The sequence below is a fragment of the Trichomycterus rosablanca genome, chromosome 2, assembly GCF_030014385.1.
Source record: "Trichomycterus rosablanca isolate fTriRos1 chromosome 2, fTriRos1.hap1, whole genome shotgun sequence".
Lineage (NCBI taxonomy): Eukaryota > Metazoa > Chordata > Actinopteri > Siluriformes > Trichomycteridae > Trichomycterus > Trichomycterus rosablanca.
This window is the reverse complement of record NC_085989.1, coordinates 22,681,868-22,695,853: the sequence shown is the minus strand read 5'-3', so window position 1 is coordinate 22,695,853 and position 13,986 is coordinate 22,681,868. Positions and strand designations below refer to the sequence as shown.

The window sequence follows — 13,986 nt, the reverse complement described above, 5'->3', positions numbered from 1 at the left end:
TTTTTCAGAGTTTGGCAATGTCCAGAGTGGTGTTTGGTTTTGTAAGTTTCCGTGGGGTGTGTGCTTGGATTATGAAATTTGGTTGTATTTTCAGTGCAGTGTTGTTTTAGCTTTAGATAAATGTGTCAGCTAAATGCCATAAATGTAAATGTAAACCCAGGACCATGTTACTGTGCAGCACCCACTCTACAAGCTGTTCCATTTTTCTGTCCTTAATTTTATACCTGACTTCCAACAGTCTAAACTCATTTAGGCACACATTTAAGTCTAGCCTCTCCTCTCATTTTTTTTACTTTCAAAAAATGAATAATTTAATTTCCATAAGAAGATAGACAATAAGAAACTTTCAGAAGAACCCAAGTGGGGTGTCGAAGATAAAAAACTTTTGAATTTCATTTGAATTACACCTATTTTTGCTCCTACTTAATGAACACTTGCCCACAGATAAGACATTTCCTACTTCATCCTCAGCAACTGCTTTATTCTAATCAGGAAAAAGCTGTAAGGTTAACAACCATAACACCCACTTTAGTATCTAACCTGAAACTACAGATAACATGACACTCCCTAAACACTGCATCTTACAAGGTGTGTTTCACTACTGCTCAAATAAAACTCAAACTCTGCAGACATTTTGACATATTTTCTGCTGAAATTAGTTGTGGGAATTGACGGCAGAATTTGAGCTGGTGTGCGAATCTCTTTTCGTGTAAAAGCCAAGGAGAGATTGTCCTTTTTTATGACCGCCATCTAAAGACACATCTGTCAGGGTTCGACTGACTATGTGACAGTGAAATTGAGGTGGAGTGACACAGGCTCAAAGGTAGATGTTGATGCCTGGAGAATAAAAAGTTCAGTCTGAAGAATCATGACCCCTCCCCATACGGCTTTCTGCATCAGATGTGCAAATAGAATATGAGGTATTCGGCTGGTGCAGGAATGTGTATTGCAATTTACACTAGGCTGTGATTGTAGCATGTACAATACAGTGTAGACGTAATCCAGCTGCCTTTTATCCAAATGTAAGACTATTGTGGGTTCAAAGTTTTTTATTGTTAATGATACAGAAACTAACTGTGTCAGCATCTCTGAACATCCTGTCATAGATCTCTAAATGTGAGGATTTGCTTCTGCATCCTTGACCAGTTATGATTCAGTTTTTCAAACGCTGGGCCTTGACCCTTGGTGGGTCACAAGCCAAAAAAAAGTGGGTTGTGGAAAAAAAAAAAAAGATTAAGTAAACGAATTTCAACAGCCACATAAACACAAAATTAACTTGGACACAAACACCATAGTGGAGGCTTTATGTTACATCTTGTAAACCACAGCAGAACCAGAATGTCACCATTTTTATTAATTCAGTGTATTTCGTATTGTGTTTGGTTTCGATGCATTGTTTTTGTTGCCTGGGTCTTGAAAAAAATGTGGGTTACGAAAAAAATAGGGTACTCAATGTTTGTAAGACATTTAGCTTATGTGACCAAAAGTTTGTGGACACCTGATCATGAGCTTATTAATCAAAAGTGTCTTTGGAAATGTGTGCCTATTTAGTCGCTCTGTGTACGTTTATCTTGATTTGAACTATCAGTTAGAAGGTTTAGGGTTTGAATCTTGGCTCTGCCATGCAGCCACTGTTGCGCCCTTGAGCAAGACCCCTTACCCTCTTGGTTTCAGGGATGACGTACAATGGCTGACCCTGTGCTCTAACCCTAGCTTACGGTCAAGCTGGGATAAAGCAGAAGTATGTGGACACCTGATCATGAGCTTACTGATCATGGGCAGTGCCCATTCTTTAGGGGAAAAAAGTGTCTTCGGAAATGTGTGCTCATTTAGTCGGGCACTTATACTGTATGAACAGACCTCCCAGAATTTTGACGTTCCAATTAATCCCAAAGCTGGTCAGTTGGGATGAGGTCAGGCCACGAAAATTCCAACACCAAATTCAACAAACCATGTCTTTATGGGCGTTCCAGTGGACACAGCAGGACAGCCATGCTGCATTTGATACACCTGCTAGCAATGGGTATGGCTGAAACACCTGAACTTAATAATTAGGTGTGTCCACATACTGTTGTCAGTTTTGCCTTCTGTATATAGTGGACTTGGTTTGGTTAGGCCATCTTAATGGATGTTATTATAAAATTGTAATACTGATAAAAGAAAAGTCTGAGACTAATGCAACACATGGGAATGTCATTGCTGCTACGTGATATATGATAACCAAGCAATGTTAAAATCCATATTAGGCAAGTTCAGACTTGTACTGTCTACGGTGCACATTAAAACCAGGCAATCAGGCTTTATCACTGTTGATAAGTGTTTTCCAAATGCAGGGCACAGTCCACACGACAAAGCAACATCCGCACCACTCAAGGAGTCCAAAGGTTAGTCTGATCTACTCACACAGCATCAGACTTTAATTATTCCTATCCAAAAGTCGTATTGTAATTATTTCTTTAGCAAAAAAGAAGCTAAACAGTAGTGAGTAAGAAAAGCGTAAGTACCCGACATGGCAGCAGAGGGCGCACTTGGCTCACCGTAGCCATACTCATTGACAGCCAGGACTCGGAACTGGTAGCTGACTCCATGGCGCAGCCGCTCCAGACTCACTGTGTGAGAGGTGCTTGAGGGGGGCAGGTGCCTTACAAAGGTATCCCACAATCCCTCATCTGCAGAAAAAAAGCCCAGGCCAACAGATATGTCATTAAAGGCTGGAAAAACTTGTTTACACACTATATGATTAAATCTAATAAGATCCCAGTTGGGTTATGTAGACCAGTGGTCCACAACCACCGGGCCACGGACCAATACCGGTTCCGCAAGTTTCGATTTACGTGTGTGCGAGACGAGTGTATCCAGCTTCACCGTAATGTGTCGGCGAACAGAACTGAGCGCGACTGACAGAGACGATAGAGTTTTTAACAAGACATGAACTTTAAAAGTCAGATGAAAAGCTGTTTAAGGATCACAATTTAAATCTAGGGTTTAAATCACCGTTACGGTACTAAACAGAGAAATACAAGAACTTGAACGATGCAGAGCGTCACATTTGAAGCTTCGCTAACTAAACTGCAAACCAACTGCAAAACCATGTGACTTTTTATAAAGTTTTACACATCCAGGACTGGATCAGTTAAGATCAGCTTTGTGATATCCAAATAGCAATAGCACTCTGCCTGCTTTTCATTTTCCGATTGTAACATCTACTCTTAACAGTAACAGCTTATCAGAACTGTAAAAATTAGGCAATAAAAAGAAATCTTATTAAAATTAAGCAGAATTAAGTTCACCCTATTGGTCCAGCCCTCCACAACAGTAACAGTTTCTTATGTGGCCCCTTGGAAAATGTAATTGCCCACCCCTGAATTAGAGATACATCAGCAAGGAAAACACTGCTTCCATTTCCAACACGGGTGTTTATCGTCTCATATCACCCCCAGGTGGAAGCAGCATCTTGCTGCAGTGAAAAAAGCTCATTTGTGAGCAGTGTAGTTATTCTATTTTAAATCCTCCTGCCCCCGCCGGTCTGTAAAATTATGTTTTATATGAAACCGGTCCGTGGTGCAAAAAAGGTTGGGGACCGCTGATTTAGACCATTCCAGAATTCCAAGTTGCTTCTATTCCTGCCACATGATTGGATTATGTTAATTAATTTTAGACTTTGTTATCTATATATAGTCTTTGTTATTCTCACCATGACTGCAAGCTTCCCATATTTTAAAGCAGCAAAGCCCACACCAAACTGTTATACCTCCTTCATCATGCTTTACAGCTGCACTAAGGTTTTAATCTGTAAAGAAGCATAAATGAGTACAAATGGTTGCACACCTGAAGGTCGGGCCTCAATGACATAGCCAGTCACACGGCTAGCTCCCACTTCCCCAGGTGTCCAGTCAATAGTAAGACTTGATCCGGACTTCGTGACTGACGTTTTAAGGGGAGACCCTGGAGAACCTGCAAGAAAAGGGAATACACACTGTTAAATAATCAAATTCTGAATTACAGCCAGACACATACTTCTGGAACATTTCCTATGTTTTTTTTCATTTTTATTTTTTTATTAGAGTGACCTTTAGGCAAACAAGGCACTATATACACAAATATAGGCATGTTATACAGATTCTGCTACATTCCTCGACTGTTGGGCAGAAATTAAATCATTCTAAAGAGCTCTGCAGGCAAGACAAGCAATTCCAGGATTAGAAGCTTTCCGTAAAGTGCAAACCCGGCCTCGCCATTACACAGTTTACTATTTTTTCTGTCAGGTAGAATTTAACACTTCCAGGTTTTATGGAACAGTGAGAATCAGTTTCTATCTACCATGCTTTTATTTGCTTCTATCGCTTCACTTCTGTCTATGTCAAAGAAACAATTTGTCTGTGGTGGTGCTTCATGAAGGTCAGCGGCAAATGAGGTCAAGGGTCAAACAGATTGAACCAAGACAAGCAGGTGAGTAGGTTTTGCAGCAGCAAGGTAAGCGGCACTACTATCATGTGAAAGAAGTCTTTATCTGTTGTGTATTTGCTCTAGGGCACGTGTGTCAAACTCAAGGCCCACAGGCCAAATACGGCCCGCTCAGTCATATTATGTGGCCCACGAGAGCCTAAAAGACATATGATTGTCTTAAAATACACTGTAAAATCGTACATAAACTGCATCTCCCACAATGCATGCTGATTTTGTGACCCGCAAAGTGACAGCATCCCGCCACTAGATGGCAGTGTTTCCACATCAGCGTTTAACTGAGGCAGTTTTCCAACAAGTGATGTTGAGAAATATTTACAAATAATTCCAAGAGAAAACTGAAGCAGGAGGGAATTTAATGAAAGATGGGAAAGTGAATACAAGTTTGTGCTTTAAGAAGAAAAAACAGTATGTCTCTTGTGTTATGAGGCCATGTCTGTGGTTAAGGAGTACAATATAAATGTACTGTAGATATGCATTATAAATATACTGTATAAATTTGGTATTTGACACCAAACAGAGTTTAGACTCCATGAAAAACAAAAAATTGTCTAAGAATTAAAAGGCAGACTACAATCACAGCAGGATACGCTACAGTCGGCCCTTTGAGGGCCACTATAATGCTGATGTGGCCCTCGGTGAAAATTAGTTTGACACCCCTGATCTAGGGTAATCAAATGTTTACTGAGAAAAATAATTCTTCAAATAACTGGATAAGAGCATCTGCTAAATGCTGTAAATGTGTCAAGTAAAAAAAGCACAAAGGTGGTTTAGACATGGTTTTATAGAGCTAAGAAGGCATCACAAATTGTACACCAAGACAGGCTCAGATAAGTAAGCATGAGAAATCCAGGTGATAAGTGTTGGATGCTATTCATGCTTGTGCAATTCTAAACTTAAGTCTTTTACATCAAAGTATCTCATTTCCAAAAATCCCTACCGTGTAATATTCATTTCAGTGCTCATATTGTCAGCAGTCCCTCTTAAAACACTTAACTGCGAGTGTAATCACTGCTGCCAGTATGAAGCAGTAAGTCCATCTATTATTATAAGAAGTTTAACTGACCATTAAAAGTCAGTCTGTTTGAGCTCAAGACCAGTGGGTGTGGCATACTCAACCAATTACTCGCTCTGTATTTTATGGCGAGTACATTTATCTTGCATTCCTTATTTAAAATTTTTTTATTTTTTTGTTTTTTGCATTTTCTCCCTTTTTTCTCCCGACTTTTAGCATGTCCAATTGCCCGATTGCATCATGCTTCCTCTCCACTAATGCCAACCCCCGCTCTGAATGAGGAGAACAAAGCTAATCCACACCCCCTTTGACACGTGGGCAGCAGCTGTATGCATTTTTTCATCTGCACTAGGCGAGTGCTAATGCGGATCAGCTCTGTGTATGGAGAGACACCCTGATCAACGCATTTCTTCTCCGCCCCTGTGCAGGCGCCATCAATCAGCCAGCAGAGGCCGTAGTGGCATCAGTTATGAGGAGACCCTATCTGGCTTACTACAGGCCCACCCCTATGTGAACAACAGGCCGATCGTTGTTCATGTGGCCGCTCAGCCCATTCGGATGGCAGAGCTGAGATTCGATACGATGTATTTGAGATCCCAGCTTCGGTGTGCTAGCGTGTGTTTATGATTTGCATAGTGGGTAAAGCTTTGGGCTATCAGTTAGAAGGTAATGGGTTTGAATTTTGGCTCAGTCATGAAGCCACTGTTGGGCCCTTAAGCAAGACCCTTAACCCTCTTGAATCCAGGGATGCCAAAGAATGGCTGACCCCGTGCTCTGACCCCAGTTTGCAATCAAGCTGGCAGTCCATCCGTCCTAAATTATTATTATGATTATACTCTTGAACTCCCCAGGGACCAGGTAACAACCCCTTTGGTGGTCCATAAACCCAACACTGTAATCAAAATATATGATGATGGGGTGTGTGGGGGGCACGTACCACACAATATTTAGATATGATCAAAATGTACCCCCAATTTACTCATATACAAATTATAAGCAAAACATATTCCACTCACTTGTTTTGCGTAATGTTTGGATCCGTCAAAGTTCCCATCAATTAGAATGGCAGAAATTTGATCCCCAGGTAGATTTGGTCCCCCCCAATGTTCATTGCATGGCTACAGCCTTGCATAAAGCACCTGATTAAGAACATGTTGACAGGTTGGTTATGGTTTTGATGTCGTTCTAAATAAATCTCAAACTTTAATAAGTAACTCCACGAAGAATGGGCGTATATAACAAAGACAAGCGGAAAATGCAATGCAGCCTCATTGTGTCTGACCCATGTACCCACACTTCTGTTACTTACTGATTCATGCTCAATGAAGCGCTTTATTCATCCCTGCTGTTGCCATGACACTGTCAGCATGCTCAGTGTTAAGCACTACTAATACTAGCCCGACACTTGGCGAGTTGTTTGTTTGCTCGTGGCTTACACACCTTGCACAGGACCTGCTGTGATGTTGGCCTCAGCCTCTGGGCCGTAGCTGATGGTTTTGGCCTGCACGCGGAAGCTGTAGGTCATTCCCTTCGTCAGGTCACGTACCTTCAACCAGCGCTGCCAGCTTCCCCGAATGTCCACTGTCACCACCTTGCTTATACCTTCCCACACATGCGAACACCCGAACAAATGCACAAACACACAAAAACACACACAAATGCAGTTAGATCCAGAATTATTAGCCCCCTCCCTTGATAAAGAGGGGTAAAAAACCTTTCAGGTTAATTAGCTCAATTTTCTGTATAAAAAAAAATGAGAAATTAAACCTTTAATTAATGTAAATTCATTAAAAAGAAATCCTTTAAATAAATGGTCAGTTTCTGTCATCTGTGAGTATAAAAATACACAAGGTTTTTTTTTTTTGAGTCTGTGGCCACTTGTTATCACCTGCCAATGCTGGTTTCCCACACAAAGTTACATTGTGCACAAAGAACCATGGTAAGCTCCAAGTATTTGAGTGGACAACTGGCCAGGTCAGGCTCATGAGTTCGAACACTCTGCATGGTGTAGAGTGGGTTAGTGTAAGACGGCTGCGCCACCCAAGTGCAATGATCTTTTTCTAATCACATTTTTTTTTACCAAGGGTGCCAATCATTCCAAGGCAAAATGTCTAAATATGATTGCATAAAGGGCATGTCAAAATGCACTTACACACATCAAAAGTGTAGCAGTTAGTCTAAGACTGAACTAAGCTTCTTATTTCCTAAAGAAATTAAAACAGTGCCATCAAAGTTGACATTGAGAAATCGATTAACATAATTTAAAGCTTCAGATTCAGAGTGAAGAAAAAAGCAAAAATCAGAAATGGAGGAGCGGCTTTGAAATAAGTTTCAGAAACAAAAGCTGGTTATGATTTGATGATAATTTATGTGGGTCTCTGAGGGCTTCTTGGCTTTTAATCAGTAATTCAAAGACGTACACTCCTACTGAGATTAATGCTATTAGTGTCTTACTGTAGTTAATACTGCAATAAAAAACCATCAACATAAAACATACAAAACGACAAAGGTCTATGTGTGTTTGGGGACTAGGAAAATTTCATTTAACCCTTTAAGGTCACACCTATCACATTCCTTCTGCAGATGTTTTTGCTTTTTTTGAGCAAGACAAGTGTTCCATATAAATCCATCACTTTTTTTGTGTACTAAAAAAAAGCACATTTTTAGTATTATTATTAATAACAATAATAATAATGATGTCTGTGTGTATATATGGCTATATTGGCCTGACTCACTGTGCAATACTGTCACATGCCACTTTATTTGTCACATGCCACCTTACTATTTAATAATTTAATTACTATTTAAGCCTTACTTTTCACAGAAACTTCACCTTCTGCACATGTATTCATTCACTGCTTATAACTACTACATTGTAGAGACGTGTGTGTATTGTATATTGTCTTATCGCAGTGTTGGTTGCTACAGTTATGCATTATATGTGAAGTACAATAAATATTCCATTCTAGCTGTTCTGTTGTTTTTTTTTGTACCTGTACTGTTAATTCTTTGTTGTAACATGCTGATACAATGCTGAGGCTTTAAGTTCCTTTAAGATCAATAAAGTGTCTGTCTGTCTGTCTGTCTGTCTGTCTGTCTGTCTGTCATTATTATTATTATTATTATACCTTTTTCATTCATTCATTGTGTGTTTTACCATCGCTTTGTCCTATTTAGGGTTGCAGTAGGTATGATTCAGTAGGCAAAAGGAAACACCCTGAAAGGTCACCGATCCATCACAGTGCAAACACACACACACACGCACACACACGCACGCACGCACACACACACGCACACACACAGGGCAATTTTAATAACTCCAATTAACCTGACTGCATGTCTTTGGACTGTAGGAGGAGACCGGAGCACCTGAAAGAAACCCACGCAGACACGGAGAGAACATGCAAACTTCACACAGAAAGGACCCGGACCGCTCCACCTGGGAATCAAACCCAGATCCTTCTTGGTGTGACAGTGCTACCCACTGAGCCACTGTGCCCTATTTCTATTATTATTATTATTATTATATTTTTCTAAGATCATCAGATTTAATTTATTAATTAAATAATGCAAAACCAAAACACATTTACATTTTCGGCATTTAGTAGACACTTTTATCCAAAGTGACTTACAGTTGTGACAGTACAGGTTCTAAGCAATTGAGGGTTAGGGGCCTTGCTCAAAGAGCCCACCAGTGGCAACCTGTCAGTGGTGGGGCTTGAACCGGCAACCTTTTGATAATTGAACTAGTACCTTAATCACTAGGCTACAACTGACATGCATGTTTAATAAAGTAGTGTGATCCTCAGTTTTTTGTCAAAGAATAACCTGAGTAAACAGAAAGCACAAGCTCATGTTATTTAAACTAATTTAAACAAAACCAACAATATCATTTCCAATAACAACTGGTTCTGTCAGCAGTTCTGTCAAACAGCAAATGTTTCCTAATTATAGAAATCTGTTTTTCACATTGCTTTGTATTTTAGGTCACTTTCTTGGTTCACTGCTCATTTAAAATCTGACCACACCAGCTTATTAGGGTTCAAGATTTTGGTGTTGATTCAGCAGGGTTCAAGTCAAGGCAGCTGGTGTTGAAAACTGTTTTCAGTTAATTAATACAATTATAATTGCTACAGATATTTCAAGTAAATTTAGTATAATACAAAGACACAATTATTCAATTAAGCATTAAAAATATGCAAAAATAGAAATAAAAACAAGAACAGTGATTGTAGAGTCTGTGAATAGACGTACCTTGAATAGGAGCAGTGGGCTCGTAGACCACCCGGTAGCCCTCCACCACTCCATTTGGAGACAATGGAAATCCCCATGACACGTTTAGAGTATTGCTGGTTATTTCGGAGAACCTTATAAAACTAGGTGCACTGGGGGCTAGAAGAAATACAGAAAGAGAAATAAAGCCAAATGTGCCGTGAATACTAATAATAACGACTGAAAAAAAACAGTACAAGTAACCAGGTTTTTACACTCTGTACAATTAATTTACTATGTTTGCCACCACTATGCAAATGGCTCTGTTCAGCATGTGCTCCCTGTTGCTTAGGGAAATGTCAAAGAGAACAAGGGCCTGTGTTTCCATGGCTAGAGCAAATGAGGTCACATCAAGACCATTTGAATACATTTGGAATTGTTTGTGCGGATGACTCATGGATAGAGAACACCTTGCTGTCAACAAGGTACAGCTCTGGGTCAAGCTATTTAATTTCAACCAACTATAGGATTTATTTTGCAATATTTGTGTTGCTAAAGGACTTAATCTTAGAGTGATTTAACAGAACAACCCACACTTTGGAGAAAAAAACCCAGGTTTTGACCAGATGTTTGTGTTTTTAGTGCACGGGAAAGTAGCAGTTTTGCTCCTGGCAATTAATGCATCATTTATTTAGTTTTTTGCATTTTTCCCAATTTTCCTCCCAATCTAGTCGTATCCAATTACCCGAATGCATTATGCTTCCTCTCTACTGATGTTGACCTCTACCCTGGTTGAGGAGAACCTAGTCTGACACACACCCCTCTGACATGTACAGTAGTCTACTGCATCTTTTCACCTGCACGAGACGAGTTCATTTGCAGATCAGCTTTGTGCACAGAGAGCCACACCCTGATCACACATTATCCCTCGTCTCTGTGCAGGCACTATCAGTCAGTCAGCAGAGGTTGTAATTGCATCAGTTATAAGGTCCCGTCCAGCACCCACCTAGAACAAGTGTAGGTGCCCTGTCTGCCGGATGGCAGAGCTGAGATTAATGCATCATTTTATTAAATGCAGATAACAGGCTTTGCTGACACATGACATAATAAGATGGAGCAAGTGAGTGAAATGAAGCACAGCCTGACCTGCCTGAAGTGTGCGCCCCCTCCTGGGCTCACTGAGTGGGCCGTCCCCGGCTGCGTTAAACGCAGATAGTTTGATCATGTAGTATGTGTAGCTAGTCAGGTTCTTCAGTCGCACATTCGTCTCAGGCAGAAACAGTATCTTCACCTTTTCTGTTTCGTTCTGGCTGTCCGTCTCCCAGTAGTGAATCTAGAGACAGAAGGGATGTAGCAGAAGGGATGTAGCAGAGGGGATACTAGAGACATTAGGCAGTGGCAAATGTACAGATACCTACAACCAAAAAGAAATCAACGCAGCTGCTAAGCAACAACTTATTGTTATTAAAGTTTTAGGAAAAGCTATTTAAAAAGATGACAAAAGTCTATCTTTGACAAAAATGCTTTTACCTCTTTTTGGGAGATCCAAGTATTAATTAGGAGGGTCAGATCCCCCAATTCCCCCTTTTTAATTAGGTCTGCAAAGAACTGGTGTGGCTGCAAATTTTTAAATTAACCAGACAGAAGCTGGTTGATTTAAATACACCAATGCAACTGATTAAACAAGGGTCAGGTGGTGTTCTTGACTGGTTCATTTAAAAACCTGCAGTCGCATCAGCCCTTTCATATTGGATATTCATTTTAAATGCATCTGTTTTAACACATCTAACAAAAATAAAACCTCTAAAAACATTTGGTTGAAACCCCTATTGCTTACAGCCTTTTTCCTGGAATCATAGGGCTCAGTGCAGTAACACACCCTGGAGAAGACCCCAATCCATCATGGGTACTTGGCCATCCTCAGACCCCCTCCTCACCGCCCAGACACAGCCAATCATGTCTGTATGTACACACCAACTCAGCTGATAGCACAGCTGGTGATTTAAACCCTGGATCTCAGAGGTAGTAAGCTATCGCAATATACCACGTTGCCAAACAAGTGCTCATAACACAACAGTTGCTAACAGGTTAATAAACCAATTATATAACAGAAATTATATGCTTCTAACTTTGCAGCAACAGTTTAGGGAAGGCTGTTTCCTGTTCCATCATGACTGTGTTCCTGTGCTCAAAGCAAGATCTGTAAAGACATGAAGAAATGCTTGCTATAAAGAAACTTCAGTGGCCTGTACAAAGCCCTGATCTCAGCACCACTGAGCACCTTTGGAATGATGTGGAACATCAATTGAGGCTTTCTTGACCAACATCAGTGCCCAGCCATACAAATCACCTTTTCACTGAATTCCCACAGACATTCTTCAAAGTGTTGTGAGAAGCCTTCTCAGAAAAGTGGCTGCTGTTGAAGAGTGGCTGGAAATATCACACAGAGGTCTCTCTATTTTAATACTATTTGTTTTTGAAACGGGATGTACAACAAACTCACGGTCAGGTGTCCAAATACTTGTAGCCATATAGTGTATCTCTAATATTATAAAATCTCAGAAATGGAAAATTCTGGGAGTAATTTAAGGTAAAAAGCTATCATTACTGCTTTATAACCAGGCCACTTTAACCTCTAGTTAACAGATGCTTACAAACAAACGGCAGGAAAATTATGATTTAATTTTTTTAATTTTTTGAGCACATACTTAATAAAAATGTAATAGAGCAAAAGAACAATTCAGCTCCATTAATGCAGGGTTCTTTTTCAAGCTCTGTCATGCATATTTTAACAGAAATCCGCTTAACCTTGACCTGAGATAATTATTTCATGACCCAAACGGCCTGATCTTTTAAACACACCGTCGAACATCATTATCTATTAAACTACACGAGAATGCTGAAGACTGAAAGCATTTATTCTAGTTAAGCCCAGTCCCCAGGGATGTGGAAACTGAAAGCGAGTGAGAAAGGAGTGAAAGACAGTGGGCTGGATTAGAATGAAAAGGAGGAGGAGAGGTTTTGACCTTATAGCCCTGGATGATGCCGTTCTGGGTCTCAACAGGGGGCGGCTCCCACTGCACCTCCAGCTGGGTGGATGACACAGTGTTGACCTGGATATTCTGTGGTGCCACAGAGGGAGCTGGAAAAAAAAACACCATACAGGATTGTAAACAATCGCACAATCACGAGATTTAGTCAGACAGCTTCAGTCCAAACAAGCAGCAATAGAACTCATAATAGCATTTTCACTTTTCACACACACTGAATACTCTGTCAGCTGAATGCTAGCCACACACCAACACGAGTAATGTCTGTTTATGATTGAAATAAGCTGAGGGGTGGAAGATTAAGGCACTCATCAGCAGCAATAGCTGCAAGGCATACTAACATTCCAGCACTTTCAACTTAGGAAAACAATTCAATAATGTAGGCATGATTCAATAACTAAAGACTGAGAAATTAAAATTTTTGAGGCATTTAGAACCAGAGGGAACATGTAAAGTGTGACAGAACGTTTGTTTTAATTTCTTGCACAAAAGCCCTGCTTATACAGTCATGTGAAAAAGTTAGGACACCCCATGAGAACCATTGTCTTTTTGAACATATTTAAACACGAACATTTGAGCTTCATTTGAACAGTATTGAGAGATGGAGCTTATATAACTAAACAACAAAAATGTTAAACATTACTTTTAAACACAAGCTGTAAAATGTAATGAACAAAAATGGAAATTTCTTGTGAGGAAAAAGTTAGGACACCCCCATAAAATGTCTAAAATTAGAATCCGGTGCATCACATCAGCTGCAATGATGAATTATTCACTGTATCAGAGGATGCTTGAGGAAAATGTAAGACCATCTGTCCAAAAACTGAAGCTGAAGCGGAGGTGGACCATGCAACATGCCAACGACCCCAAACATTCCAGTAAATCCACCAAGGAATGGCTCAAAAGAAAGAAATAGAGAGTCAAAGCCTGGATATCAATCCTATTGAAATGCTGTGGGGTGATTTGAAACGGGCTGTGCATGCAAGAAACCCCTCAAACCTCACACAGCTGAAGAAATTCTGCATGGAGGAGTGGGAAAAACTTTCTCCCAGTCGATGTCAGAGACTGGTAGATGGTTATAGGAAACGTCTAATTGAGGTTATTTCAGGCATAGGGGGAAATAGGGCATAGGATGTCCTAACTTTTTCCTCACAATAAATTTCCATTTTTGTTCATTACATTTTACTTTATTTGTTTAATGATATAAGCTCCATCTCTCTCGGTACTGTTCAAATGAAGCTTAAA

The 13,986-nt window shown here is 40.1% G+C and overlaps 1 protein-coding gene across 2 annotated transcripts in view; it reads right to left on the bottom strand.

Annotated features, from left to right (window-relative positions):
- Window positions 1-13,986, bottom strand: part of sdk1a (sidekick cell adhesion molecule 1a) — a 563,685-nt gene that overhangs the window by 9,984 nt on the left and 539,715 nt on the right. For both annotated transcript variants that reach the window (XM_063012551.1, XM_063012559.1), the window contains exons 36-41: window positions 12,718-12,833; window positions 10,838-11,024; window positions 9,734-9,871; window positions 6,920-7,081; window positions 3,829-3,954; window positions 2,505-2,669 (exon numbers count right to left, since the gene is read on the bottom strand). In XM_063012551.1, coding sequence (XP_062868621.1) covers window positions 2,505-2,669; window positions 3,829-3,954; window positions 6,920-7,081; window positions 9,734-9,871; window positions 10,838-11,024; window positions 12,718-12,833 — 894 coding nt within the window. The remainder of the gene's footprint in view (window positions 1-2,504; window positions 2,670-3,828; window positions 3,955-6,919; window positions 7,082-9,733; window positions 9,872-10,837; window positions 11,025-12,717; window positions 12,834-13,986) is intronic.